We start from the raw sequence: 27026 nt of genomic DNA, 5'->3' as shown, positions 1-27026 counted from the left end.
ACAGTTGGCTTGATGCTCACCACGTTGGACACGAGTCAAGATCTCATGTTTTTGGGTGTAATATTACGAGGTTATTGCTGGAAACGGGACGTTGTTAAGGGGGGGGGGGCTGTGAAATATAAATATAACAATAGCATCCTAAAATATAAATATAACAATAGCATCCTAAAATATAAATATAACAATAGCATCCTAAAATATAAATATAACAATAGCATCCTAAAATATAAATATAACAATAGCATCCTAAAATATAAATATAACAATAGCATCCTAAAATATAAATATAACAATAGCATCCTAAAATATAAATATAACAATAGCATCCTAAAATATAAATATAACAATAGCATCCTAAAATGTAAATATAACAATAGCATCCTAAAATATAAATATAACAATAGCATCCTAAAATGTAAATATAACAATAGCATCCTAAAATATAAATATAACAATAGCATCCTAAAATATAAATATAACAATAGCATCCAAAAATATAAATATAACAATAGCATCCTAAAATATAAATATAACAATAGCATCCAGGGATCAAGTCACACAAACAGATAGGAGGAAGAGGAGGAGGAGGAGCACGAAGAGGAGGAGGAGGAGGAGGAGGAGGAGGAGGAGGAGGAGGAGGAGGAGGAAGAGGAGGAGGAGCACGAAGAGGAGGAGGAGGAGGAGGAAGAGGAGGGGGAGGAGGAGGAGCACGAGGAGGAGGAGGAGGAGGAGGAGGAGGAAGAGGAGGAGGAGGAGAAGGAGGAGGAGGAGGAGGAGGAGGAAGAGGAGGAGGAGCAGGAGGAGGAAGAGGAGGAGGAGCAGGAGGAGGAAGAGGAGGAGGAGGAGGAAGAGGAAGAGGAGGAGGACTCTCCAGGGGGAAGGGGCGTTATTAATCCACATTTGTTCCTGGGTGAGTATTTGGGGCAGCAGAGACCGGACCGCTCCTGAACCTGGTCTGTCAGAGACCGGACTACTCCTGAACCTGGTCTGTCAGAGACCGGACCGCTCCTGAACCTGGTCTGTCAGAGACCGGACTACTCCTGAACCTGGTCTGTCAGAGACCGGACCACTCCTGAACCTGGTCTGTCAGAGACCGGACTACTCCTGAACCTGGTCTGTCAGAGACCGGACCGCTCCTGAACCTGGTCTGTCAGAGACCGGACCGCTCCTGAACCTGGTCTGTCAGAGACCGGACTACTCCTGAACCTGGTCTGTCAGTCTGTCAGAGACCGGACCGCTCCTGAACCTGGTCTGTCAGAGACCGGACCGCTCCTGAACCTGGTCTGTCAGAGACCGGACTGCTCCTGAACCTGGTCTGTCAGAGACCGGACTACTCCTGAACCTGGTCTGTCAGAGACCGGACTACTCCAGGTCTTACAGACTCACACACCTGACCAAACCGGTAGGGTTCGGTTTGATGGACCCACATCAGAACCCGGTCCGTGATCCACATCCCTCCTCCAGCGCCATCAGCCTACACAGGCGGACAGAAAACCCTCAAACTGGGCTTGCAGGCGTATCACAATGACATCATCCGCTCACAGGAAACGGTCTAATTCTTTAAGAGCGCAGACGTACGGGGAGCAGCGGTGACATCATCGCTCGGCCCAAACCCCCCCCACCCCTCCGGATTAGGAAATACTTCAACGATTACCGGAAACCAAAACACGGCAGAGACTTCTTCTGGACCTTCTCCTGGACCTTCTCCTGGACCTTCTCCTGGACCTTCTCCTAGACCTTCTTCTGGACCTTCTCCTGGACCTTCTCCTGGACCTTCTCCTGGACCTTCTCCTGGACCTTCTTCTGGACCTTCTCCTGGACCTTCTCCTGGACCTTCTTCTGGACCTTCTCCTGGACCTTCTCCTGGACCTTCTCCTGGACCTTCTTCTGGACCTTCTTCTGGACCTTCTCCTGGACCTTCTCCTGGACCTTCTCCTGGACCTTCTTCTGGACCTTCTCCTTCTCCTGGACCTTCTTCTGGACCTTCTTCTGGACCTTCTTCTGGACCTTCTCCTGGACCTTCTTCTGGACCTTCTCCTGGACCTTCTCCTGGACCTTCTCCTGGACCTTCTTCTGGACCTTCTTCTGGACCTTCTCCTGGACCTTCTCCTGGACCTTCTTCTGGACCTTCTCCTTCTCCTGGACCTTCTTCTGGACCTTCTTCTGGACCTTCTCCTGGACCTTCTCCTGGACCTTCTCCCGTCCCGTAGCTCTATTAATTAATCTGAGAACTTTAAACTATGATACGGCTATTAATTGACACTTTATTGACCTACGATACTTTTTAATCTTTATTATTTGCTATGACTATTGTTTGACTTTCTAATGACATCTTTATGACGTGCCGGGCTTTGAATTTTTACGACTACATACAAAACTTTTACGTTTTAATTAAATACTTTACGAGGGGCTTTTTATGACTTTCCAAAATAAATATTATTTCGGATTTTTATGACATTTTCATGACTTATTAAATGCTATACTATTACTTTTAAGGCGTTTGTATTACATACTAAGCAAACACTTTTTATTACTTTTTTATGAAAATTACTTGTTGTATTACTTTTCATGGCTTGCAATAAAATGCCATGTTATGACTTCAATTATATTCTATTTTATGAACATTTTTACGATATTGATTTATAATTTTTGTTATCATTAATTGATTTGTATGACATATTATACATTATCTTTTTAGGATAATAAAGATATGAATTATTCTGACTTCTTCTGTTTATGAAGAGCTATACTTTTAGTTTTTACGACTTCATACCATAATATATCCTTTTAATAAAATACTATGGAATGACATAAGATACTATTACTTGTTATGAATGCATCAGATTTGATTATGACTTAATATCACATACTGTTATGATATTTTTATAACATACTTTGACTTTCTTTATAGTATATCGTCAATAAATTCTTATTGTCAAGTTATATTATTTCTTTAAAAAGTCTTAAAGTCACAGTTTCAGAGCATCGTCTTTCATGAATATTTAATAATATAATAAAAAGGTAATATTAAAGTATATTGTTAAACAAACATTAGTGAACACAAATGTAATATGTAGTTTGATATAAGACATTAAGTGATTAAAGCCACAGCTCTTCAAGGGGCTGACGGTGGAGTGGAGGTCAACAGAGCCTCAGCAGACCCCCCCAGCCGGCCCGCTCTGGTCCTCCTCAAAGGAAACCAGACTTCCTGTTCAGAACCACCGGCTTGATTTAGACCTTCAGACCCTCTGACCCTAAAGAGCACTCATCACGCTCTGAGAGGACCTCTCACCACATCTCCTTTCAGGATATCATAACATGTGTATCACTAACCAGTGATGACCTTTGACCTTTGATGACCTTCCTCTCCCTTTGTGTAACATGTGTCCATCACTAACCAGTGATGTGGTTTCTGTAGATGGCATTGCCCTGGCATCCAACACCACTGTAAAGAATCTCTAGTTATCTTTGACCCAGACTTGTCCTTTAACTCCACGTTAAGCAAATCTCAAGGACTGCATTTTATCATCTACGTAATATTTAAAAAATCAGGCACATCTTGTCTCAAAAAGATGCAGAAAAGCTGGTTCACGCGTTTGTTACTTCCAGACTAGATTACTGCAACTCCTTATTATCAGGCTGCTCTAATAAGTCTCTTAAGCCCCTCCAGTTGATCCAGAATGCTGCAGCTCGTGTACTCACAAAAACTAAGAAAAGAGATCACATGACTCCTGTATTAGCTGCTCTGCACTGGCTCCCTGTAAAATCAAGAATCACATTTAAAATTCCTCTCCTCACCTACAAAGCCTTGATTGGTGATGCACCATCATATCTTAAGGAGCTTGTAGTACCATATTGCCCCACTAGAGAGCTGCTCACTAAATGCGGGGCTACTTGTGGTTCCTAGAGTCCTAAAAAGTAGGATGGGAGCCAGAGCCTTCAGTTATCAAGCTCCTCTTTTATGGAACCAGCTTCCACTTTCAGTCCTGGAGGCAGACACAGTCACCTCATTCAAGAATAGACTTAAGACTTTCCTCTTTAATAGCCCTTATAGTTAGGGCTGAATCAGGTTTGCCCTGGTCCAGCCCCTTGATATGCTGCTATAGGCTTATAGGCTGCTGGGGGATGTTTTAGGATACACTGAGCACCTATCTCCTCTTCTCTCTCTCCTTATGGATGAATTGACATCTCTCCATTGCACCTTATTAACTCTGCTTCCTCCCCGGAGTCGTTGTGACTTCACGTCTCATAGGGTCCATTGGACCTGGAGGTGTCTGATGCTGGTGAGCCGGCCTCCCATTGGCCCTGCTGATGCCCCGCCCCCCTCCTCTCTACCTCCTTCTGTTTCATGGATTGGAGTTCCATTCATACATTGTCATATTCATGTAATGTGTTTATGTAACTCTGTAACTCTGTTCATCTGGTCACATGACATCTATTCATCTGTCCATCCGGGGAGAGGGATCCTCCTCTGTTGCTCTCCTGAAGGGTTCTTCCCTTTTTTCCCTGTCAAAGGTTATTTTGGGGAGTTTTTCCTGATCCGATGTGAGGTCAAAGGTCAGGGATGTCTATGTGTACAGATTGTAAAGCCCTCTGAGGGGAGTTTGTGATTTGTGATATTGGGCTATACAAAATAAACTGAATTGAATTGAATTGAACTAACCTGTGGTGACCTTTGACCTTTGATGACCTTCCTCTTCCTTTGTCTAACATGTGTCCATCACTAACCTGTGGTGACCTTTAACCTTTGATGACCTTCCTCTTCCTTTGTCTAACATGTGTCCCTCACTAACCTGTGGTGACCTTTAACCTTTGATGACCTTCCTCTTCCTTTGTCTAACATGTGTCCCTCACTAACCTGTGGTGACCTTTAACCTTTGATGACCTTCCTCTCCCTTTGTCTAACATGTGTCCCTCACTAACCAGTGATGACCTTTGGTGACCTTTGATGACCTTCCTCTTCCTTTGTCTAACATGTGTCCCTCACTAACCTGTGGTGACCTTTGACCTTTGATGACCTTCCTCTCCCTTTGTCTAACATGTGTCCATCACTAACCTGTGGTGACCTTTGATGACCTTCCTCTTCCTTTGTCTAACATGTGTCCATCACTAACCTGTGGTGACCTTTGACCTTTGATGACCTTCCTCTCCCTTTGTCTAACATGTGTGTGTCACTAACCTGTGGTGACCTTTGACCTTTGATGACCTTCCTCTCCCTTTGTCTAACATGTGTGTGTCACTAACCTGTGGTGACCTTTGACCTTTGATGACCTTCCTCTCCCTTTGTCTAACATGTGTCCATCACTAACCAGTGATGACCTTTGATGACCTTCCTCTCCCTTTGTGTAACATGTGTCCCTCACTAACCAGTGGTGACCTTTGACCTTTGATGACCTTCCTCTCCCTTTGTCTAACATGTGTGTGTCACTAACCTGTGGTGACCTTTGACCTTTGATGACCTTCCTCTCCCTTTGTCTAACATGTGTGTGTCACTAACCTGTGGTGACCTTTGACCTTTGATGACCTTCCTCTCCCTTTGTCTAACATGTGTCCATCACTAACCAGTGATGACCTTTGATGACCTTCCTCTCCCTTTGTGTAACATGTGTCCCTCACTAACCAGTGGTGACCTTTGACCTTTGATGACCTTCCTCTCCCTTTGTCTAACATGTGTGTGTCACTAACCTGTGGTGACCTTTGACCTTTGATGACCTTCCTCTCCCTTTGTGTAACATGTGTCCCTCACTAACCAGTGGTGACCTTTGACCTTTGATGACCTTCCTCTCCCTTTGTCTAACATGTGTCCCTCACTAACCTGTGGTGACCTTTGATGACCTTCCTCTTCCTTTGTCTAACATGTGTGTGTCACTAACCTGTGGTGACCTTTGGTGACCTTTGATGACCTTCCTCTCCCTTTGTCTAACATGTGTGTGTCACTAACCTGTGGTGACCTTTGACCTATGGTGACCTTCCTCTCCCTTTGTGTAACATGTGTCCCTCACTAACCAGTGGTGACCTTTGGTGACCTTCCTCTTCCTTTGTCTAACATGTGTGTGTCACTAACCAGTGGTGACCTTTGACCTTTGGTGACCTTCCTCTCCCTTTGTCTAACATGTGTCCCTCACTAACCTGTGGTGACCTTTGATGACCTTCCTCTCCCTTTGTCTAACATGTGTCCATCACTAACCAGTGGTGACCTTTGACCTTTGATGACCTTCCTCTCCCTTTGTGTAACATGTGTCCCTCACTAACCAGTGGTGACCTTTGACCTTTGATGACCTCTCCCTGTGTGGACGCCCTTCATGCTCCTCTCTTCTCCTTAAACAACGTCACCGACAGAAACTCAGTGACGTTTACATTCAGAACATTTTACCCCAAAAAGCAGCAAAGATGATTGACATGTAGCTAATCTGACTGCGTATATTTAATAAAAAGGCCGGTTCTTAAATAGACGTAACAATTCCTAATCAGAGATGATGTGTGTGTTTTCATTATAAATGAAGCTCGTCGCTCTAGGTTCATCAAAGCCGTCTCTAAACTTCTGACTGTCAACACGAGTCTGACCCCCCTGGACCCCGTCCCCCCACGCAGACCTCCACGTGGTTCTCCTTAAGGCGCTGATGGTTTTACCTGCTGGTCTCACTGAGGGATCTGATCCACGTCGGCTCCACTCCGACAGTCTCGTCCTTATAGAACATCTCTGGAGACGTTTGTGTATCATTGTGAATAAAAACTTTAAAAACGTTCATATTCATATTCTTCACCTGAACTCTTTCCCTCTTCATGATGTGAACGTGAGCTCGTGTCGTCATGACAACGAGCTTCACACGCGTCATATCTGAGTACAAAACCACGTCTGACGTCACGCTACGTTAGTTCGCTCCAGAAGAATTAAGAAGTAATGCTTTTAAAATACTTCTTCTCTGAAAGGAGTTTGGATCGATGGTGAAAAGTTCCTTTTAAAACTCTTTAACTCTTTACAAACAGACTGTTGACAACTGCGTTGAAGCCAAATGTAACTTTATTAGACTGTTTCTGTACAAAAAGCACTGATCACAGGAAAAGAAGAGAAAACAACACATGCATCTATTTACAGCATGGCCAGAGATTCTAAACACGTTCATTAAACATTGTGCTTTGATATACTTTGATGATATATTTCATATTTCACAAAGATGCAGTACCTCTGCCCTCTTTCACATTGAAGTAAAACATCGAAAAAAGTAAAAACTTTGCAGTTTCTTTTAAAACATGGCTGAAAAAAAACGGTGAGAAGCAAAACTTTCTACAACGGTGAGCAAAAAGAAAAGAAAAGGCAGATTTATTTTGAAAAGCCGGACGTTGACGTTGAGCTGGTCGCTAGAGGAACGGACAGATGTTAAATCAGAGATAAGTGTGAATCGGAGTTTAAGTCTTTTTCTTCTTGTGAAATAAAGATGTTTTAAATGTAGAAAACATCTGTTTTTCTTCTGCAAGATTGTGATCCTGAAGAGACTTTTATTTCTAGCTTCAACACAATTCTGAGATACGAGCAGATGTTCTTTTTTTAATTTAAAGGCGTCTTCATCATGCCGATTTTATATAAATCTGGAAATGTATTAGATTTTTTTCTCTCATTATTTTGAAATGCAGATCTCGTAATTTAATTTCTTAGTATTGCGCCTCGAAATTATGAGATTTGTGCAATTTGATATCCAAATCTTGTAAATGAAAAAGTATTGCGTAACGTCCCTCATCGTGTTGCAGTACCTCCCTGTGAGATGTAGGGGACGCCGTTTGACATAGCAACAGAATCCGGGAGGCTAACTGCTAACTTAGCATTTTCTTCTGCAAACTTAATGTTTTGGGGGGGAACCTGAGGGTTTGACTGGCGACTCGTCAACGACATCGTCTGCAGAGCTAAAACTTTGTGAAACAAAGAGAAGACGTTGTGTTGTCGAACGCGACTTTTTGTACCTTATTTTTCTCCGTTTGGCCCCAGAAAAGAGGAGCGTTCACAGGACGGGAACACAGTTGCATAAGTCAACGATCCAGATTGACGACGACATCCATGGAAGTTTCCTTGAGATCGGGGACCCAAAAAACGTTGTTCTCACCAAACAAACAAACAAACAAACAAACACGAAGACGAGGGTCGACGTCTAATATTTAAAGATGGATAAAATATTGTCTTCTGAACACCGAAAACCAAGAGATGCACTCGGTCCAAAAGAAAGAGTGGAGGAGTATTATGACGTTATAAGCTTCTGAAATATAAAAATTTCACATGACGAGGATTTTTTTGCCGTTTCCCAACAGCAGGAAAAACATATCGGTGCATATCGTTCTTCTTCTTCTCTTTTTTTGTTACTTTTAGCTTTTTTTCCTTCTTTTTTGCTTAAATGCATTATTATTATTAAGTGCCCCAACAAAAATAGTGCATTAAGAAATAACCATGATTATACATTTCACAATAATACACAAAGGACGAGAAAAACCAGGGAAAACACAAATTATGCTGTTTACAAAAAGTTAAATATCATATCGTAAAAGCATTTTTTTTGTACAAAAGTGATGAAAGCGTTTTTTTTAGTGTGTTTTTTTACGTCCTGCTTTCAAAAACAGGGTGACCACGTCGGGACGTTGTTTTGTTTGTTTTGTTTTTACAAAAGGGTTATTAATTCCTCTCACTTGTTCACTCTTTTTACAATATCTAAAAGGTATTAAGACATCAAATGTGTTTACATATATATATATTTGAGACTATCATTCAGGCCTAAAATCACCCAAAAAAAAATGAAAAAAAGGAGCTCCCCAAAACATACTTTTTATAAATACATATAAAATAAGCACAATCAGAAGAATAACAAGAACATCTGGTACCTAAATGTGATTAAAACTGCTGCAAGCTTTTTCTGGTTAAAATCTACCACTCGACACAACCCGCCAAACAGAACTATTGTACTGGATTAAAAATCAAAAAAATTAAAAAATAATAAAATGTGTTCTGTTCTTATCTCCGCAGGAAGTTTGTTAATTATTTCTCGAGCTCAGAAAATTACTGCATTTCCCTCCGTTTTAGAATATGAGGCAAACATTGTTAAAAGCTATGAAACAGAAAGGAAGAAGCTCGAGGACGTGATTGATCTTTAGGGGGGGGGGGGGGGGGGGGGGGGGGGGGGGGGGGCACTAGGAAGAGTTCTGATTGTAAATCAACCGTCTGACGGTTTTATTTCTACTGGTTTCTGGAGACCAGCGGGAGCTTCTGGTGCGGAGAACCAATGGGAGGTTCTAGAGAACGTTTTCATATAATAATAATATTTACTAAGAGAACAAACACACAGTTATACTGCGCACTGAATCACTTAAAGTATTTCTAATATATAAAGTATTTAAGGACAGCTGCTTTGCATATTTTAGTCCATTTACTACACAACCAAATACTCTTTGGTTTATAATAATAAATCATATTTACTATTGTGTCTTCATTTATTGTTGCATGATGATGTTTTTAAAAAGGTGAAGCATGAGAAGAAGTCTGAACTTAAATAAATACAATTAATTATTTAATAATCAATTTGGAATAAATTAATCAAAATGTGCAAAAACACTGGAAGCCTTTTTTAAACATGAATATTGTTTGTGTAATTATATGAGTTAATTTCTTTGGATTAAAAAATGAATACAAATAAAAACCTCACCTGTCCAGTTCAGGTGGGTCCAGTACCGGACTACAGGTCCTGGTCTCGGTTTCAGACCCGAGCAGACCTCCATTTAAGAAAAGATAAATAATGTAGTAATAGATTACTGTGATGGATTACGCAACACATCTAAAATGTTCTTTACTTCAAATCAACCTGTAATTTAACTTTTCAGCCAATGAGATCCAAGCTGTGAAACAGAAGCTCCCGGTGGTCTGCGCAGACTTCTGAAGTCTAAAACTCACACGACGTTGTAGCGTCCTCCCCACAGTTCACCCCTCTGACCTCTGACCTCTGACCTCTGACCTCCTCTGAGGCCCGTCGATGAAGTTCCACGTCGAATTAATCTTCTTCTTCTGCTGCAGTGATGCATTCTGGGTCGGTCGATGGGGGACGATGGGAAGTGGTGGTTTCTTTTGTGGCTTTTCAGGTGGGCGGGGCCATCCGTGGTGGTGGGGGGAGGGGGGGGGTATCCGGCTGAGAACCCCCTCACATCGGGGGGACGATGAGACCTGCCATGGCTGAGACGAGCAGACAGTCAGACTTCAACACATTAAACTAAACGCTTCAGCTCGTGAATTTAACCCCAAAGATCATATTAATGTTGAACCATCGGTAGTTTGGTTCTTTCTTATCTGAAGTCCAAAAGATGAACAAAATGTATTGAAAAAGAACTTCAACTTTTAAAAAGTTACAAATAACTACAAATAATTCATGACACAAAACATATAAATGTGTCTAATGTGTTTAATTTAACGGCTTTTGGGCAAATTAATTCCTCCTTTATGTCTGTTTGAAAAAATTAATTATTATTTTATTATTTTATTGCGCGCCAGAAGTTATGGATCAACTTTGACCTCCGACATGTAACTATTAAAGAGTTCTTATCATCACAGTGACGTCAGGCTGGTGGGTGGGGGGCGGGGGGTGCTCACAAGCGGGAGTGGGAGTGGGGGGTGGGATGCTCACCCTGGAGGTTGCTGCCATTGGCGGTGGTGCAGGTGGGGGGCGGGGAGGTCTGTGGCCGCACGACAGGGGCGAAGGCGCTCTTCTGTTTGACTGCAGAAACCATATGGACAGGAGAGAATGAGTAAGGGCCTACGGGAGCAGAGGAAGAGAGAGGAGGAGGTGAGGAGGAGGAGCGAGGGGGGTCCGACCGGGCAACGAGCAGGCAGACGGAGGACGTGAGCGATCGGATGGAGATGAATCATGCAGGAGGAGGAGGAGGAGGAGGAGGAGGAGGAGGAGGAGGAGGAGGAGGAGGAGGGGGAGGAGGTGGAGAGGGAGGAGGAGGTGGAGGAGGAGGAGGAGGAGGTGGAGGAGGAGGAGGAGGAGGAGGAGGAGGAGGAGGAGGAGGAGGTGGAGGGGGAGGAGGAGGAGGAGGAGGTGGAGGGGGAGGAGGAGGAGGAGGTGGAGGGGGAGGAGGAGGAGGAGGTGGAGGGGGAGGAGGAGGAGGAGGAGGAGGAGGTGGAGGGGGAGGAGGAGGAGGAGGAGGAGGAGGAGGAGGAGGAGGAGGTGGAGGGGGAGGAGGAGGAGGAGGAGGTGGAGGGGGAGGAGGAGGAGGAGGTGGAGGGGGAGGAGGAGGAGGAGGAGGAGGAGGTGGAGGGGGAGGAGGAGGAGGAGGAGGAGGAGGTGGAGGAGGAGGAGGAGGAGGAGGGGGAGGGGGAGGGGGAGGAGGTGGAGGGCGAGGAGGTGGAGGAGGAGGAGGAGGAGGTGGAGGGGGAGGAGGAGGAGGAGGAGGTGGAGGGGGGAGGAGGAGGAGGAGGAGGTGGAGGGGAGGAGGAGGAGGAGGAGGGGGAGGGGGAGGAGGGCCCGACATGCCCCGAAACACAAGACAGCTGCACATCTGGCAAAGTTGATCCATAACTTGAAGGACTTTTATTTTTAGGAAAATGAAAACCAAACCTGATCCGACCTGAGAGCAGCAGCTTCATCCACAAGCTGTGCAGGCGTGTGTGTGTGTGTGTGTGTGTGTGTGTGTGTGTGTGTGTGTGTGTGTGTGTGTGTGTGTGTGTGTGTGTTTCTAATGAACACATCATTCCTGACTAATTAAAGGGACAGTCCAACATGTGAGCTGTTCAGATATCGGTCTCACGTCCGTGTGTTCAGTACGGAGCTGGAGTCAGGGTGCGGTTAGCCTAGCTTAGCATTAAAGACTGGAAGCAGGGGCAACAAAAATGAAAAATAAAAATTGTGAAAATATAGTAATGTTTCGTAACTGTTTGAGAAAATGATGATATTTTGAGTATCAACTTCTTGGCCCTGACAAAAATAAATCAAAGTCAATTGAGTAGCTTCTGTGTAGACTTTTAATTATAAATATAAGTTTCAAAAGAAAAAAAAGGTGAACAAATAAAATGTTTTTTAAATCATGCTAGCTGTTTCCCTCTGCTTCCAGTCAATATGCTAAGCTAGGCTAACCCGTCCGGCCCCAGATATCCTCTGAGATGATGGACCAGAGTCAGTGAACGATTTAAGGCCAGCATTTGGAGATGGAACCGTAAAATGAAAGGGGGGGGGGGGGGGGGGGGGGTACATGTGAGTCATCGACTCGTGCCAACAAGCTATCAGTGTGTTCTGGAACCTTCTTCCTCCTCACATTCCTTCTGTGTTTTTATGCTCGTTGTATTTGTTTTAATCTCCAGCTGATTTTAATGGATTCGGCCCAAAGCATGAATGCATGAGGGATACGTGAGGATAGTTAGTGGTGTTAGTCGAGGGGGGAGGGGGGGAGGAGGGGGGGAAGGGGAACAATGCGTGGCGGTTTTCGGTCGACACACACACACACACATACACGCACACACACACACACACACACACACACACTCAGAGGGAAGCTGCAGCTCAGCCAGGCGAGATGCGAGCCCCCCCCTTTTTGTTTCAGTCACCGGGGACGACAACATCCACCTGGCACAGAGCGCGAGCTGCCTCCTGGACGAGCCTCACCGAGCCTCGCCGAGCCTCGCCGAGCCTCGCCGAGCCTCGCCGAGCCTCGCCGAGCGCTTTGATGCGGACGCCAAGAAGCGGCGGAGCGCTCGCCGCCGGGCGAGTTTCGACTTCACCGTCTCCAGAACACACCTGCGCCTCCCGAGCGGCGATAATCAGAGGAAAGTTTCAGAGGAGCAACGAGGCCGAAAACCAGTCTTCCCTTATACTCACTTTCTTTATTCTGTGCACAACAACAACAACAACAAAGACGACTTCTCAACATCGTGATTTAAGACTTAAAGAATTGGGCGATAAGCTGATCCTAATTAACACACAAATAAAAAAGAGTCTCACGATGGAACAATAAACTCAAGACATAAATATATCTAACACGTGTTTACTTGTTCTACAATCAGAGATAATCGCTTTAATAGCTTTCAGACTCACGTTCTTCCCTTCTCCATTACATCACATTTCATTTCACCAAAACGCATCAACAACTTAAAGTTAAACTTTAACTGACATTTCAACTGCTTTCAGTAAACACTTCAACTAACTTCACCCATGTAGATTTGGGCTTTAAAAAGAAAACATTTTGAAACTCCTCTTCGACTTAAACTGACACTTCAACTCCTTTCAGTGCTTCAACTGACAATGTCATTACATTATATTACATTATATTACATTATATTACTTTATATTATATTATATTACTTTATATTACATTATATTACTTTACATTACATTACATTACATTTCATGTCATTTAGCTGACGCTTTTATCCAAAGCGACTTACAATAAGTGCATTAAACCATGAGTCCAAACTCAGAACAACAAGAATCAAGCAAGTAACATTTCTTCAATAACGTTAAACTACAAAGTGCCATCAGTAAGAGACATTTAAGTGTTGCTAAAGTGTTAAACTACAAAGTGCCATCAGTAAGAGACATTTAAGTGTTGCTAAAGTGTTAAACTACAAAGTGCTATCAGTAAAAGACATTTAAGTGTTGCTAAAGTGTTAAACTACAAAGTGCTATCAGTAAGAGACATTTAAGTGTTGCTAAAGTGTTAAACTACAAAGTACTGTCAGTAAGAGACAGTTAAGTGCTACTAAAGTGTTAAACTACAAAGTGCTATCAGTAAGAGACATTTAAGTGCTGCTAAAGTGTTAAACTACAAAGTGCTGTCAGTAAGAGACATTTAAGTGCTACTAAAGTGTTAAACTACAAAGTGCTGTCAGTAAGAGACAGTTAAGTGCTACTAAAGTGTTAAACTACAAAGTGCTATCAGTAAGAGACATTTAAGTGCTGCTAAAGTGTTAAACTACAAAGTGCTGTCAGTAAGAGACATTTAAGTGCTGCTAAAGTGCTAAACTACAAAGTGCTGTCAGTAAGAGACATTTAAGTGCTGCTAAAGTGTTAAACTAAAAAGTGCTGTCAGTAAGATACATTTAAGTGCTGCTAAAGTGCTAAACTACAAAGTGCTGTCAGTAAGAGACATTTAAGTGCTGCTAAAGTGTTAAACTACAAAGTGCTGTCAGTAGGAGACAGTTAAGTGCTACTAAAGTGTTAAACTACAAAGTGCTATCAGTAAGAGACATTAAAGTGCTACTAAAGTGTTAAACTACAAAGTGCTATCGGTAAGGGACATTTAAGTGCTGCTAAAGTGTTAAACTACAAAGTGCTGTCAGTAAGAGACAGTTAAGTGCTACTAAAGTGTTAAACTACAAAGTGCTATCAGTAAGAGACATTAAAGTGCTACTAAAGTGTTAAACTACAAAGTGCTATCGGTAAGAGACATTTAAGTGCTACTAAAGTGCTACTACAGCTCTACCTTCCCTATTCAAGGTGTAGTCACTAAGATGTGTTTTAGTCTGTAGAGACTTCCTGTCCTGATGTCAATGGGGAGCTCGTTCCACCAATGAGGAGCCAGCACAGCAAACAGTCTGACTTTGTTGTTTAGCTCGAAGTGAAGGAGCTACAAGCTGATTGGTGGAGGTTAGACCATGTCCTGGTGTGAGGTTAGACCATGTCCTGGGTGTGAGGTTAGACCATGTCCTGGGTGTGAGGTTAGACCATGTCCTGGGTGTGAGGTTAGACCATGTCCTGGTGTGAGGTTAGACCATGTCCTGGGTGTGAGGTTAGACCATGTCCTGGGTGTGAGGTTAGACCATGTCCTGGTGTGAGGTTAGACCATGTCCTGGTGTGAGGTTAGACCATGTCCTGGGTGTGAGGTTAGACCATGTCCTGGTGTGAGGTTAGACCATGTCCTGGTGGGAGGTTAGACCATGTCCTGGTGTGAGGTTAGACCATGTCCTGGGTGTGAGGTTAGACCATGTCCTGGGTGTGAGGTTAGACCATGTCCTGGTGTGAGGTTAGACCATGTCCTGGTGGGAGGTTAGACCATGTCCTGGTGTGAGGTTAGACCATGTCCTGGGTGTGAGGTTAGACCATGTCCTGGGTGTGAGGTTAGACCATGTCCTGGATGTGAGGTTAGACCATGTCCTGGGTGTGAGGTTAGACCATGTCCTGGGTGTGAGGTTAGACCATGTCCTGGTGTGAGGTTAGACCATCGGTGTGAGGTTAGACCATGTCCTGGTGTGAGGTTAGACCATGTCCTGGGTGTGAGGTTAGACCATGTCCTGGGTGTGAGGTTAGACCATGTCCTGGTGTGAGGTTAGACCATGTCCTGGTGTGAGGTTAGACCATGTCCTGGGTGTGAGGTTAGACCATGTCCCGGTAACCAGTGAAGGTCGTGGAGGAGCTGAGGATTGTGGGTAAATTTAGGAGGTTGAAGACCAGTCGAGCAGCTGCATTCTGGATGAGCTGTAGAGGTCGAATGGCATTAGCAGGTAGACCTGAAGGAGGAGTTACAGTAGTCTAGACGTGAGATGACCAGAGCCTGGACCAGAACCTGGACCAGAACCTGAACCAGAACCTGGACCAGGACCTGGACCAGAACCTGTGCCGCCTTCTGAGGCCTTTCAGTGCCTCAACTGACACTTCAACTGCTTTTAACCGACACTTGAATTCCTTCATTGACGTAACTTTCCCGAACAATGTCTGACTTGTGAACGGAGATGGTTTCCTCCCTAAAAGCCGCCGTTAGCTCCTCCCCTTTATGGAGTCGCTCCCTGATAAGTAGCGAAGTGTGTTTTGGAACCCTAAAGTTTTCCACCCGGACAGCTGGAGCGGTTCCTTGCTTTCCCACTCTCTCTCTCTCTCTCTCTCTCTCTCTCTCTCTCTCTCTCTCTCTCTCTCTCTCTCTCTCTCTCTCGGTCGGACGAGGTTGGGTTCCTATGAAAGAAAGGTTCCAAGCGGACTCACTTGCGTAAGCAGAGTTGGTGGATCCGTTGAGGAAGCTGGGGGAACCGGGGACCCCCAGGTTGGTCATCCCGGCCCCGTACCCGTTCATGCCGGACGTGATGGTGTTGTAGTTGGCCTGCTGCGGCGTGGAGCTCGGCACGTAGCCGCGAGGAGACACGCTGTTCGAGTTACGGGAGTAACCTGCGAAGGGAAACACAGGAGGGTCAACAGAGCCCCGCCAAAATAAAACATCTCATCCCGTTGTTATTGTTGATGCTTCTAGTTTGAAGACTTTCTTGTATGTTTTGAAATGTAAATGTAGAAAAATATTTATAAAGAGGAAATAAAGTGCAACTTTTACTACCGCCTTCTTTTCAGCTTAATACACAAAAGACTTTGTACATCATTCTAAAACCGTTTAAGTTCTCATGTGTTGTTGATGTTGATGTTGATGTTGGTAAATAACAGGAAGCAGCGCCTATTTTCCACCACAAGCACTTTCTAGGGAACCAGAGAAACCCGGTCTAATGATGACGATGATGAAGATGATGATGATGATGATGGTGATGATGATGATGATGGTGATGATGATGATGGTGATGATGATGGTGATGGTGATGGTGGTGATGATGATGATGATGATGATGGTGATGATGATGATGGTGATGATGATGGTGATGATGGTGATGATGGTGGTGATGATGATGATGGTGATGATGGTGGTGATGATGGTGATGATGGTGGTGATGATGATGATGGTGATGATGATGGTGATGATGATGATGGTGATGATGATGATGATGGTGATGATGGTGGTGGTGATGATGATGATGGTGATGATGATGATGGTGATGATGATGGTGATGGTGGTGATGATGATGATGATGATGATGATGGTGATGATGATGGTGATGATGGTGGTGATGATGATAATGGTGATGATGGTGATGATGGTGGTGATGATGATGATGGTGATGATGGTGGTGATGATGATGATGATGATGGTGATGATGATGATGATGATGATGATGGTGATGGTGGTGATGATGATGATGGTGATGATGATGATGGTGATGATGATGATGATGATGGTGGTGGTGGTGATGATGATGATGATGGTGATGATGGTGGTGGTGATGATGATGATGGTGATGATGATGATGATGATGATGATGATGATGGTGATGATGGTGGTGGTGATGATGATGATGATGGTGATGATGGTGGTGGTGATGATGATGATGGTGATGATGATGATGATGATGATGGTGATGATGGTGGTGGTGATGATGATGATGATGATGGTGATGATGGTGGTGGTGATGATGATGATGGTGATGATGATGATGATGATGATGATGATGATGGTGATGATGATGATGATGATGATGATGATGATGATGATGATGGTGATGATGGTGGTGGTGATGATGATGATGATGATGATGATGCGCCATGTGTTTTCCGAGCTAATGCAGCCCTCGGGTCCCGGGTCGGGTCCTGGTTTACAAGGAACCTGCGCTCCATCTCATCGAACCTCCTCGCTGTGACCTCGAAGACAGCTCCGCCCTCCCCTCCCGCCCCCCATCTGCTGTACTTACCTCAACACCCCCCCCCTCCTCCCCCCCGCCTCTGTTGATTGACCCTCATCCAAGATGCATTGAATACCAATGTTCCTGACCTCTGACCCCCTCAAGAGGCTCCCGAGTTCCCACTGACGAGTGGAGCCCACTGTGTGCCAAGTAGCACATTACAGCTGCCCCCCTCCCCCGTCCACTTTCCCCCACTTCCTGGTTCGGGCCAACGCGATTCCCAGCAGGAGCGGCTGATGGAGCGCTGCCCGGGGAGGCGAGGGGGGCGAGGGGGGGCGAGGGGGGTGAGGGGGGGCGGGGGGAGCCGGCGAATGGGAAACACATGTCAGGGCAGCGGCCGCACGCCAGAGCTGAATGTCAGGACAATGAAACGTAATGGAAGCGGATCACATCCTGCGAATGGAAACACGCAGTTTAGGTTCCTGCTGCAGGAGAACTCCCTGCAGGTGAACTCTGGACCTTTACCGGGCTCAGGGTCTCCCAGAACCTGCAGAGGAGCTGCAGAGGAGCTGCAGAGGAGCTGCAGAGGAGCTGCAGAGGAGCTGCAGAGGAGCTGCAGAGGAGCTGCAGAGGAGCTGCAGAGGAGCTGCAGAGGAGCTGCAGAGGAGCTGCAGAGGAGCTGGGTACGTGTTCCTGACGACTTCCAGTTCACGAGGAAACTATTTTGATAGAATATTCTGTGTCTCTAACGTGTGTTTGAGGCTCTTCGGGTTATTCTTGGATGTTCGGAGAAGCTTCTTCATGTGTTTATTTAGTTTGCAGCGACAATGCAGTCAAATGTATCCTAACTTCCTTCATTCTTGACCTTTGACCCCCCCCTTCATCTAAAGACTGAAGCTTCTCATCGCCACAGCAGCGTCCACCTGTGTTTCCTCTCCGTGAGGACGAGCTGATGTCTTCGAAGACGAGGTGAAGTTTTTATTAATGTTTTAATCACGGAGTGTAATTGCGAGCCATTTCACACTTCACATGGGGGGGGGGCGGGGGGCGTCATGTTTCCGACCGGAGAGCCCGGCGCACACATAAACTACCGAGTTATGAATTTCCTTGTTTCCCATGACCTCATAGAGCCCTGTAAGGTGTTCGCTGCCGATGTGAAAAGCAGACGATGGTTTAGTAGGGGAGGGGTGGGGGTCTGGGGTGTTTGGGGGGGTTAGGGGGGTCTGGGGGGTCTGGGGGGGTCTGGGGAGAAAAAGCAGCTCTATCTGCTTCCTGTCGACTCGAGTTCGACTGAAACCGAGCGAACACAGATCTGATGTTTCCTTCATCGCCATCACACACACACAGAAACACACACAGACACACACACAGACACACACACAGACACACACACAGACACACACACAGAAACACACACAGACACACACACAGACACACACACAGACACACACACACACATAGAAACACACACAGAAACACACACAGACACACACACAGAAACACACACAGACACACACACAGACACACACACAGACACACACACACACACACACAGAAACACACACAGACACACACACAGACACACACACACATAGAAACACACACAGACACACACACAGACACACACACACACAGACACACACACACACAGAAACACACACAGACACACACACACAGAAACACACACACACACACACACAGAAACACACACAGAAACACACACAGACACACACAGACACACACACACACACAAACAGAAACACACACAGAAACACACACAGACACACAGAAACACACACAGACACACACACACACACACAGAAACACACACAGACACACACACACAGAAACACACACAGAAACACACACAAGAACAAGAAGAACAAGAAGGAGAAAACAATAATGCTTTTAAGGACATCTCTCTTGAAGTCTACTGGTCTCTAATGAACTCTACTGGTCTCTAATGAAGTCTATCGGTCTCTAATGAAGTCTATCGGTCTCTAATGAAGTCTATCGGTCTCTAATGAAGTCTATCGGTCTCTAATGAACTCTACTGGTCTCTAATGAAGTCTACTGGTCTCTAATGAAGTCTATCGGTCTCTAATGAAGTCTATCGGTCTCTAATGAACTCTACTGGTCTCTAATGAAGTCTACTGGTCTCTAATGAAGTCTATCGGTCTCTAATGAAGTCTATCGGTCTCTAATGAACTCTACTGGTCTCTAATGAAGTCTACTGGTCTCTAATGAAGTCTATCGGTCTCTAATGAAGTCTATCGGTCTCTAATGAACTCTACTGGTCTCTAATGAAGTCTATCGGTCTCTAATGAACTCTACTGGTCTCTAATGAAGTCTATCGGTCTCTAATGAACTCTACTGGTCTCTAATGAAGTCTATCGGTCTCTAATGAAGTCTATCGGTCTCTAATGAACTCTACTGGTCTCTAATGAAGTCTACTGGTCTCTAATTAACTCTACTGGTCTCTAATGAAGTCTACTGGTCTCTAATGAACTCTACTGGTCTCTAATGAAGTCTATCGGTCTCTAATGAAGTCTATCGGTCTCTAATGAACTCTACTGGTCTCTAATGAAGTCTATTGGTCTCTAATGAAGTCTACTGGTCTCTAATGAACTCTACTGGTCTCTGATGAACTCTACTGGTCTCTAATGAACTCTAACTCTACTGGTCTCTAATGAAGTCTACTGGTCTCTAATGAACTCTACTGGTCTCTAATGAAGTCTATCGGTCTCTAATGAAGTCTACTGGTCTCTAATGAACTCTACTGGTCTCTAATGAAGTCTATCGGTCTCTCTTGAAGTCTACTGGTCCCTAATGAACTCTACTGGTCTCTAATGAACTCTACTGGTCTATAATGAAGTATATAGGTCTCTAATGAACTCTACTGGTCTCTAATGAACTCTACTGGTCTCTAATGAAGTCTATCGGTCTCTAATGAAGTCTATCGGTCTCTAATGAACTCTACTGGTCTCTAATGAAGTCTATCGGTCTCTAATGAACTCTACTGGTCTCTAATGAAGTCTACTGGTCTCTAATTAACTCTACTGGTCTCTAATGAAGTCTATCGGTCTCTAATGAAGTCTATCGGTCTCTAATGAAGTCTATCGGTCTCTCTTGAAGTCTACTGGTCTCTAATGAAGTCTACTGGTCTCTAATGAAGTCTATCGGTCTCTAATGAAGTCTATCGGTCTCTAATGAACTCTACTGGTCTCTAATGAAGTCTATCGGTCTCTAATGAACTCTACTGGTCTCCAATGAACTCTACCGGTCTCCAATGAAGTCTACTGGTCTCTAATGAACTCTACCGGTCTCCAATGAAGTCTACCGGTCTCCAATGAAGTCTACTGGTCTCTAATGAACTCTACTGGTCCCTAATGAACTCTACCGGTCTCTAATGAACTCTACTGGTCTATAATGAAGTCTATCTGTCTCTAATGAAGTCTACTGGTCTCTAATGAACTCTACTGGTCTCTAATGAAGTCTACTGGTCTCTAATGAACTCTACCGGTCTCCAATGAAGTCTATCTGTCTCTAATGAAGTCTACTGGTCTCTAATGAACTCTACTGGTCTCTAATGAAGTCTACTAGTCTCTAATGAAGTCTATCGGTCTCTAATGAAGTCTACTGGTCTCTAATGAACTCTACTGGTCTATAATGAAGTCTATCGGTCTCTAATGAACTCTACTGGTCTCCAATGAACTCTACCGGTCTCCAATGAAGTCTACTGGTCTCTAATGAACTCTACCGGTCTCCAATGAACTCTACCGGTCTCCAATGAAGTCTACTGGTCTCTAATGAAGTCTACTGGTCTCTAATGAACTCTACTGGTCTCTAATGAAGTCTATCGGTCTCTAATGAACTCTACTGGTCTCCAATGAACTCTACCGGTCTCCAATGAAGTCTACCGGTCTCCAATGAAGTCTACTGGTCTCTAATGAACTCTACTGGTCTCTAATGAAGTCTATCGGTCTCTAATGAACTCTACTGGTCTCCAATGAACTCTACTGGTCTCCAATGAAGTCTACCGGTCTACAATGAAGTCTACTGGTCTCTAATGAACTCTACTGGTATCTAATGTACTCTACTGGTCTCCAATGAAGTCTATCGGTCTCTAATGAACTCTACTGGTCTCTAATGAACTCTACTGGTCTCCAATGAAGTCTATCGGTCTCTAATGAACTCTACTGGTCTCAAATGAACTCTACTGGTCTCTAATGAACTCTGCTGAACTTAACTGAACTGAACTCCACAGTGAAGTTGTCATACCCCCCCTGCCCCAGAGGATCATGGGTAGTGGCGAGCCCTCACCCTGGTCGGCCTGCGAGGCCTCGGAGATGTTGACGGCGAGCTGACTGCTGAAGGAGTTCACGCCCATCATCCCCGAGTGGGCGGAGCCAGTGAGAGAAGGCAGCTGGTTGTGGCTGCGAGGGACGCTGTAGAGCGCCTCCGTGAGGTCGGCGGCCCGCTTCAGGATGATCTCCTGGGGGGGATTCCAATCAATGTGTAAATGTTTTGTCCGGTGGGTTCATATTTTAATTCAAATATAATCTTTTGGTGTTTTGAAAGAGTTAGTATTCTTATTATATTATTCTTATAATATTATAATAATGTCAGCGTTGTTTTCTGTGACTGCATCATAAGCTCACAATTTTTTGAGACTTAAATATTTAAATACTTTTTCAACACCTTAAAAAAATATATATAATTATTTTACTGCTAATCTTCTATTTTATTTTGTATATATTTAACAAAGAGTTTCAAGAGTTAAATGTGATTGAAACACAACCAAATAACTTGATTTAAATCAAAGAACTGGATTATAAATCTGAGCCCTCATTGTCAGCGTTGAGAGGTAGCTGGTTTTTCCTGAGTGTCAGTGAACGCACCGTGTCCTGGTTCCGTTTAACAAGTTTAATTTAAGAAGTGAATCACGAGTTAAATAAGTTGCTGTAAAAGCCCCGCAGGTGAGTTCCAGAGAATTAATTGAGTCATTTGAGGAAGTAAATTACTTGAACTCTCAAGGTGACGAATTGTGTAGAACCAGATTAAAGTGAAGGACTTTGTTTTTAAAGTACGTTTCGTTCTATAATTACAGCCGTGGATTGTGGGAGGCGGCTTAAGAGGTCAGAAAGTCTGGTCGGTGCACCACGAGGAGCAGAATCATCCCAGCAGGAGGTCAAAGGTCGACGTGAAGCTGCTGCTTACTCACCTGGTTGTTGTGCGGCATCCCGTAAAGAGCCTCCACCAGGTCGGCTGCTCGCTTCAACAGCACCTCCTGAGAGAGAGAGGGAGAGAGAGAGAGAGAGAGACAGAGAGACAAAAGAGAGAGAGAGAGAGTTCACGTTTCATTTCAACGAAGAAAAGATGCCAACATGGTCAACAAAATGGCAGGAAATCAAAGTCAAAGCTTCATGTGTTAAAGCTGCATTCTCTCTCCTGACCACCAGGGGGCGACTCCTCTGGTTGTATAGAAGTCTAAGCTTCATGTGTTAAAGCTGCATTCTCTCTCCTGACCACCAGGGGGCGACTCCTCTGGTTGTATAGAAGTCTACGCTTCATGTGTTAAAGCTGCATTCTCTCTACTGACCACCAGGGGGCGACTCCTCTGGTTGTATAGAAGTCTACGCTTCATGTGTTAAAGCTGCATTCTCTCTCCTGACCACCAGGGGGCGACTCCTCTGGTTGTATAGAAGTCTACGCTTCATGTGTTAAAGCTGCATTCTCTCTCCTGACCACCAGGGGGCGACTCCTCTGGTTGTATAGAAGTCTACGCTTCATGTGTTAAAGCTGCATTCTCTCTACTGACCACCAGGGGGCGACTCCTCTGGTTGAATAGAAGTCTATGCTTCATGTGTTAAAGCTGCATTCTCTCTCCTGACCACCAGGGGGTGACTCCTCTGGTTGAATAGAAGTCTATGCTTCATGTGTTAAAGCTGCATTCTCTCCTGACCACCAGGGGGCGACTCCTCTGGTTGTATAGAAGTCTAAAGCTACATTCTCATGTGTTAAAGGTGATTGACAGGTCGACACCAGAGACGTATACGCCGTCTCTACGTCACTCCTCCTCAGACCACATGTGGTCATTTCCTGTTCACTGGTTGTTAAACTATAAAAAAAACCTTGACGTCCACTTATTATTTGCAGTCTGAGATTGAACCAAAACCTAAATATAATTAATTTACTATAAAAGCGGCAAATATTCACATTTGAGAAGCTAGATCTTATCCTATTCACTGGATTAGAAGGGAACCCATCGGTCCAATCAGAACCCTCTGAAACCTTCTGACCTCCCGGTGACTGAGAGATGTCATGAAGCACGTCCTCAGAGGAGAACCGACCAATCAGAGCAGCTGGGGGGGGGGGGGGGGGGGGGGGGGGGGCTCATTTTAAATGCATTCGAGTTGGCGTCACGTGTTTTAACACCTGAGAGACCGTCCATCGGATCCAAAATGGCCGCCGATGGCTACCAAGAAATGGATGGATGAGTGTTTGTACCCGGAGGGCAGGAAAAAAGAAGAAGAAGAGCCATTAACAATGCAGACCCCCCCCCCCCCCCCCCACACACACACACACACACACACACACACACACACACACACGTGCCCCGGGGCTGTTTTCCCATCAGCCCACAGGAGAGGAAGTGTCCAATCTGAGCGCTGGCAGCCCAGCGGGGCGCCGCGGCGATGGCTGTTAATAACAATAACAGGACTGATAAATAGATACACACACACACACACACACACACACACACACAAAGGAGGAGGGGGTGGAAGAGGAAAGACCAGGAATAAGGGGGGAAGCAAACATGAATGGGGTGGAACATAAGGGAAAAGGGAGAGGAAGGAATCACATGGATAGGAAAGGAAATGATCAAAAGTGTAGACGATGTGAAGGAAGGAAACAAGAGAAAAGGAAAAGAAAGATATGAAAGTAACAAAAGGAAATAAAAGAACAGCTAGAAAGAATGGGAAGGACACTAAACAGAAAAACAGGGCAAGGAAAGTAAGAAAGGAAAGGAAATAAGAAAAAGGGATATGAAAAGAAGGCGAGGAAAGTAAGGAACAAAGGAAAGGGAATAAAAGCAGACGAGGAAAGGAAAGGAAGTAAAAATAGAAATAAAAGTAAGAAACTGAAAGGACGAATGAAAGGAGAAGAAAAAAGGAATTGAGCAACAGAAAGGAAACATGAAGGAAGGAGAGAGGACACAGAGTGTGAAACAAGGTGTGTGTGTTCACACGCAGCCTCAGGTGACAACACATCACACACTCGCTGATGGAGAGGACGATGAAGAGGAGGATGAAGAGGAGGTGTGGAGTCCCAGAGGAGCAGCAGTGGGGAGGTGGAGGCCTCTGCTGGAGCTCCCCGAGGTATTACAGCAGCGAGGAGGCCGAGGAGGCCGAGGAGGAGACACTAGAGTGTCATGTGGGTTTATACGAATGATGCTGATTATTATTATTTAAATAGTCATTGTTATTACGAAAATTATGATTCTTATTCAAATGATTATTATTATTATTATTATTATTATTAATAAAATAAACAATATATATTATTAATATAATTGTTATTGAAAATAATATATTTTGTTATTATTATACTGTTATTGTTATTATTAAAATAGTCAATATTAGAAATATCATGATTATTATGTAAATGATTATTATCCATCCATCCATCCATTTTCAATACCGCTTATCCTCATTAGGGTCGCGGGGCGCTGGAGCCTATCCCAGCTGACATAGGGCGAAGGCAGGGGACACCCTGGACAGGCCGCCAGGCCATCGAGGGCGGCCTGTCCAGGGTGTTAAGAATAATAAAAATAAACAACATAAATATTATTATTACAATAATTGTTATTATTAAACTAATAATAGTAATACTAAAACCATATGTTTCATAACATCTGCCTCTTGGGACGATGAAAAATAGCCTCTTGGCTAACTTTTACAGAAATGTTATTAAGTGCACTGTCCCGTATCAAATAAACAAAAAAAATATAATAATAAATAAAATAAACAATAAGACTAATAGGCTGCACGGTGGTGTAGTGGCTAGCACTGTGGCCTCACAGCAAGAGGGCCGCGGGTTCGATTCCCGGTCGGAGCGGTCCTTCTGTGTGGAGTTTGCATGTTCTCCCCGTGGCAGCGTGGGTTCTCTCCGGGCTCTCCGGCTTCCTCCCACAGTCCAAAGACATGCTGCAGGTTCATTGATCTCTAAATGTCCCATAGGTGTGAATGTGAGAGTGAATGGTTGTATGTCCCTACATGTGCCCTCGATGGACTGGCGGCCTGTCCAGGGTGTCCCCTGCCTTCGCCCTATGTCAGCTGGGATAGGCTCCAGCGCCCCGCGACCCTAATGAGGATAAGCGGCATTGAAAATGGATGGATGGAATAAGACTAATACTGAGGAACGAGACCAGGTCCCCAGATAAAAACCTAAACCGGCTCCTGGTGCTCCTTTGGATCTTACAAAGGTGATTCAAACGTGTACTTTAACGTGTACCGGAGTACTTTACCGTGTACCGGAGTACTTTAACTATACTGGAGTACTTTAACGTGTACCGGAGTACTTTAACTATACTGGAGTACTTTAACGTGTACCGGAGTACTTTAACTATACTGGAGTACTTTAACTATACTGGAGTACTTTAACGTGTACCGGAGTACTTTAACTATACTGGAGTACTTTAACGTGTACTGGAGTACTTTACCGTGTACTGGAGTACTTTAACGTGTACCGGAGTACTTTAACTATACTGGAGTACTTTAACGTGTACCGGAGTACTTTAACGTGTACCAGAGAACTTTAACTATACTGGAGTACTTTAACGTGTACCGGAGTACTTTAACTATACTGGAGTACTTTAACGTGTACCGGAGTACTTTAACTATACTGGAGTACTTTAACGTGTACCGGAGTACTTTAACGTGTACCAGAGAACTTTAACTATACTGGAGTACTTTAACGTGTACCGGAGTACTTTAACTATACTGGAGTACTTTAACGTGTACCGGAGTACTTTAACGTGTACCGGAGTACTTTACCGTGTACTGGAGTACTTTAACGTGTACCGGAGTACTTTAACTATACTGGAGTACTTTAACGTGTACCGGAGTACTTTAACGTGTACTGGAGTACTTTAACTATACTGGAGTACTTTAACGTGTACCGGAATACTTTAACGTGTACTGGAGTACTTTACCGTGTACTGGAGTACTTTAAAGTGTACTGGAGTACTTTAACTATACTGGAGTACTTTAACGTGTACCGGAGTACTTTAACTATACTGGAGTACTTTAACGTGTACCGGAGTACTTTAACGTGTACTGGAGTACTTTAACGTTGCTACCGGAGTACTTTAACTATACTGGAGTACTTTAACGTTGTACCGGAGTACTTTAACTATACTGGAGTACTTTAACGTGTACCGGAGTACTTTAACGTGTACCAGAGAACTTTAACTATACTGGAGTACTTTAACGTTGTACCGGAGTACTTTAACTATACTGGAGTACTTTAACGTGTACCGGAGTACTTTAACTATACTGGAGTACTTTAACGTGTA

At 44.3% G+C, this 27026-nt stretch overlaps 2 protein-coding genes across 7 annotated transcripts in view; both read right to left on the bottom strand.

Annotated features, from left to right (window-relative positions):
- Positions 1–1731: 1731 nt before the first annotated feature.
- LOC117737254 (golgin subfamily A member 6-like protein 22) lies at positions 1732–6698 on the bottom strand. The gene is made up of 3 exons (XM_034543024.1): positions 6631–6698; positions 2032–2212; positions 1732–1989 (listed from the first exon to the last, which is right to left on the bottom strand). The coding sequence occupies exons 1-3, from the start codon at positions 6696–6698 to the stop codon at positions 1732–1734; spliced, it is 507 nt and encodes a 168-aa protein (XP_034398915.1).
- A 3471-nt stretch (positions 6699–10169) lies between these two features.
- LOC117737790 (transcription factor COE3-like) overlaps positions 10170–27026 on the bottom strand; it is a 192574-nt gene continuing 175717 nt past the window's right edge. For 3 of the 6 annotated variants that reach the window (XM_034543972.1, XM_034543973.1, XM_034543976.1), the window contains 6 exons: positions 22671–22736; positions 21770–21941; positions 15959–16115; positions 11025–11114; positions 10650–10780; positions 10170–10201 (listed from right to left, as the gene is read on the bottom strand). In XM_034543972.1, coding sequence (XP_034399863.1) covers positions 10170–10201; positions 10650–10780; positions 11025–11114; positions 15959–16115; positions 21770–21941; positions 22671–22736 — 648 coding nt within the window. Of the gene's footprint in view, positions 10202–10649; positions 10848–11019; positions 11115–15935; positions 16116–21763; positions 21942–22670; positions 22737–27026 lie in introns of all 6 variants that reach the window. The other 3 variants (XM_034543974.1, XM_034543971.1, XM_034543975.1) reach the window with 3 other exon arrangements.

The sequence above is a fragment of the Cyclopterus lumpus genome, chromosome 10 (genome assembly GCF_009769545.1).
Source record: "Cyclopterus lumpus isolate fCycLum1 chromosome 10, fCycLum1.pri, whole genome shotgun sequence".
Classification (NCBI taxonomy): domain Eukaryota; kingdom Metazoa; phylum Chordata; class Actinopteri; order Perciformes; family Cyclopteridae; genus Cyclopterus; species Cyclopterus lumpus.
Note: the sequence above shows the minus strand (reverse complement) of the source record. Positions and strands in the feature narration are given on the sequence as shown.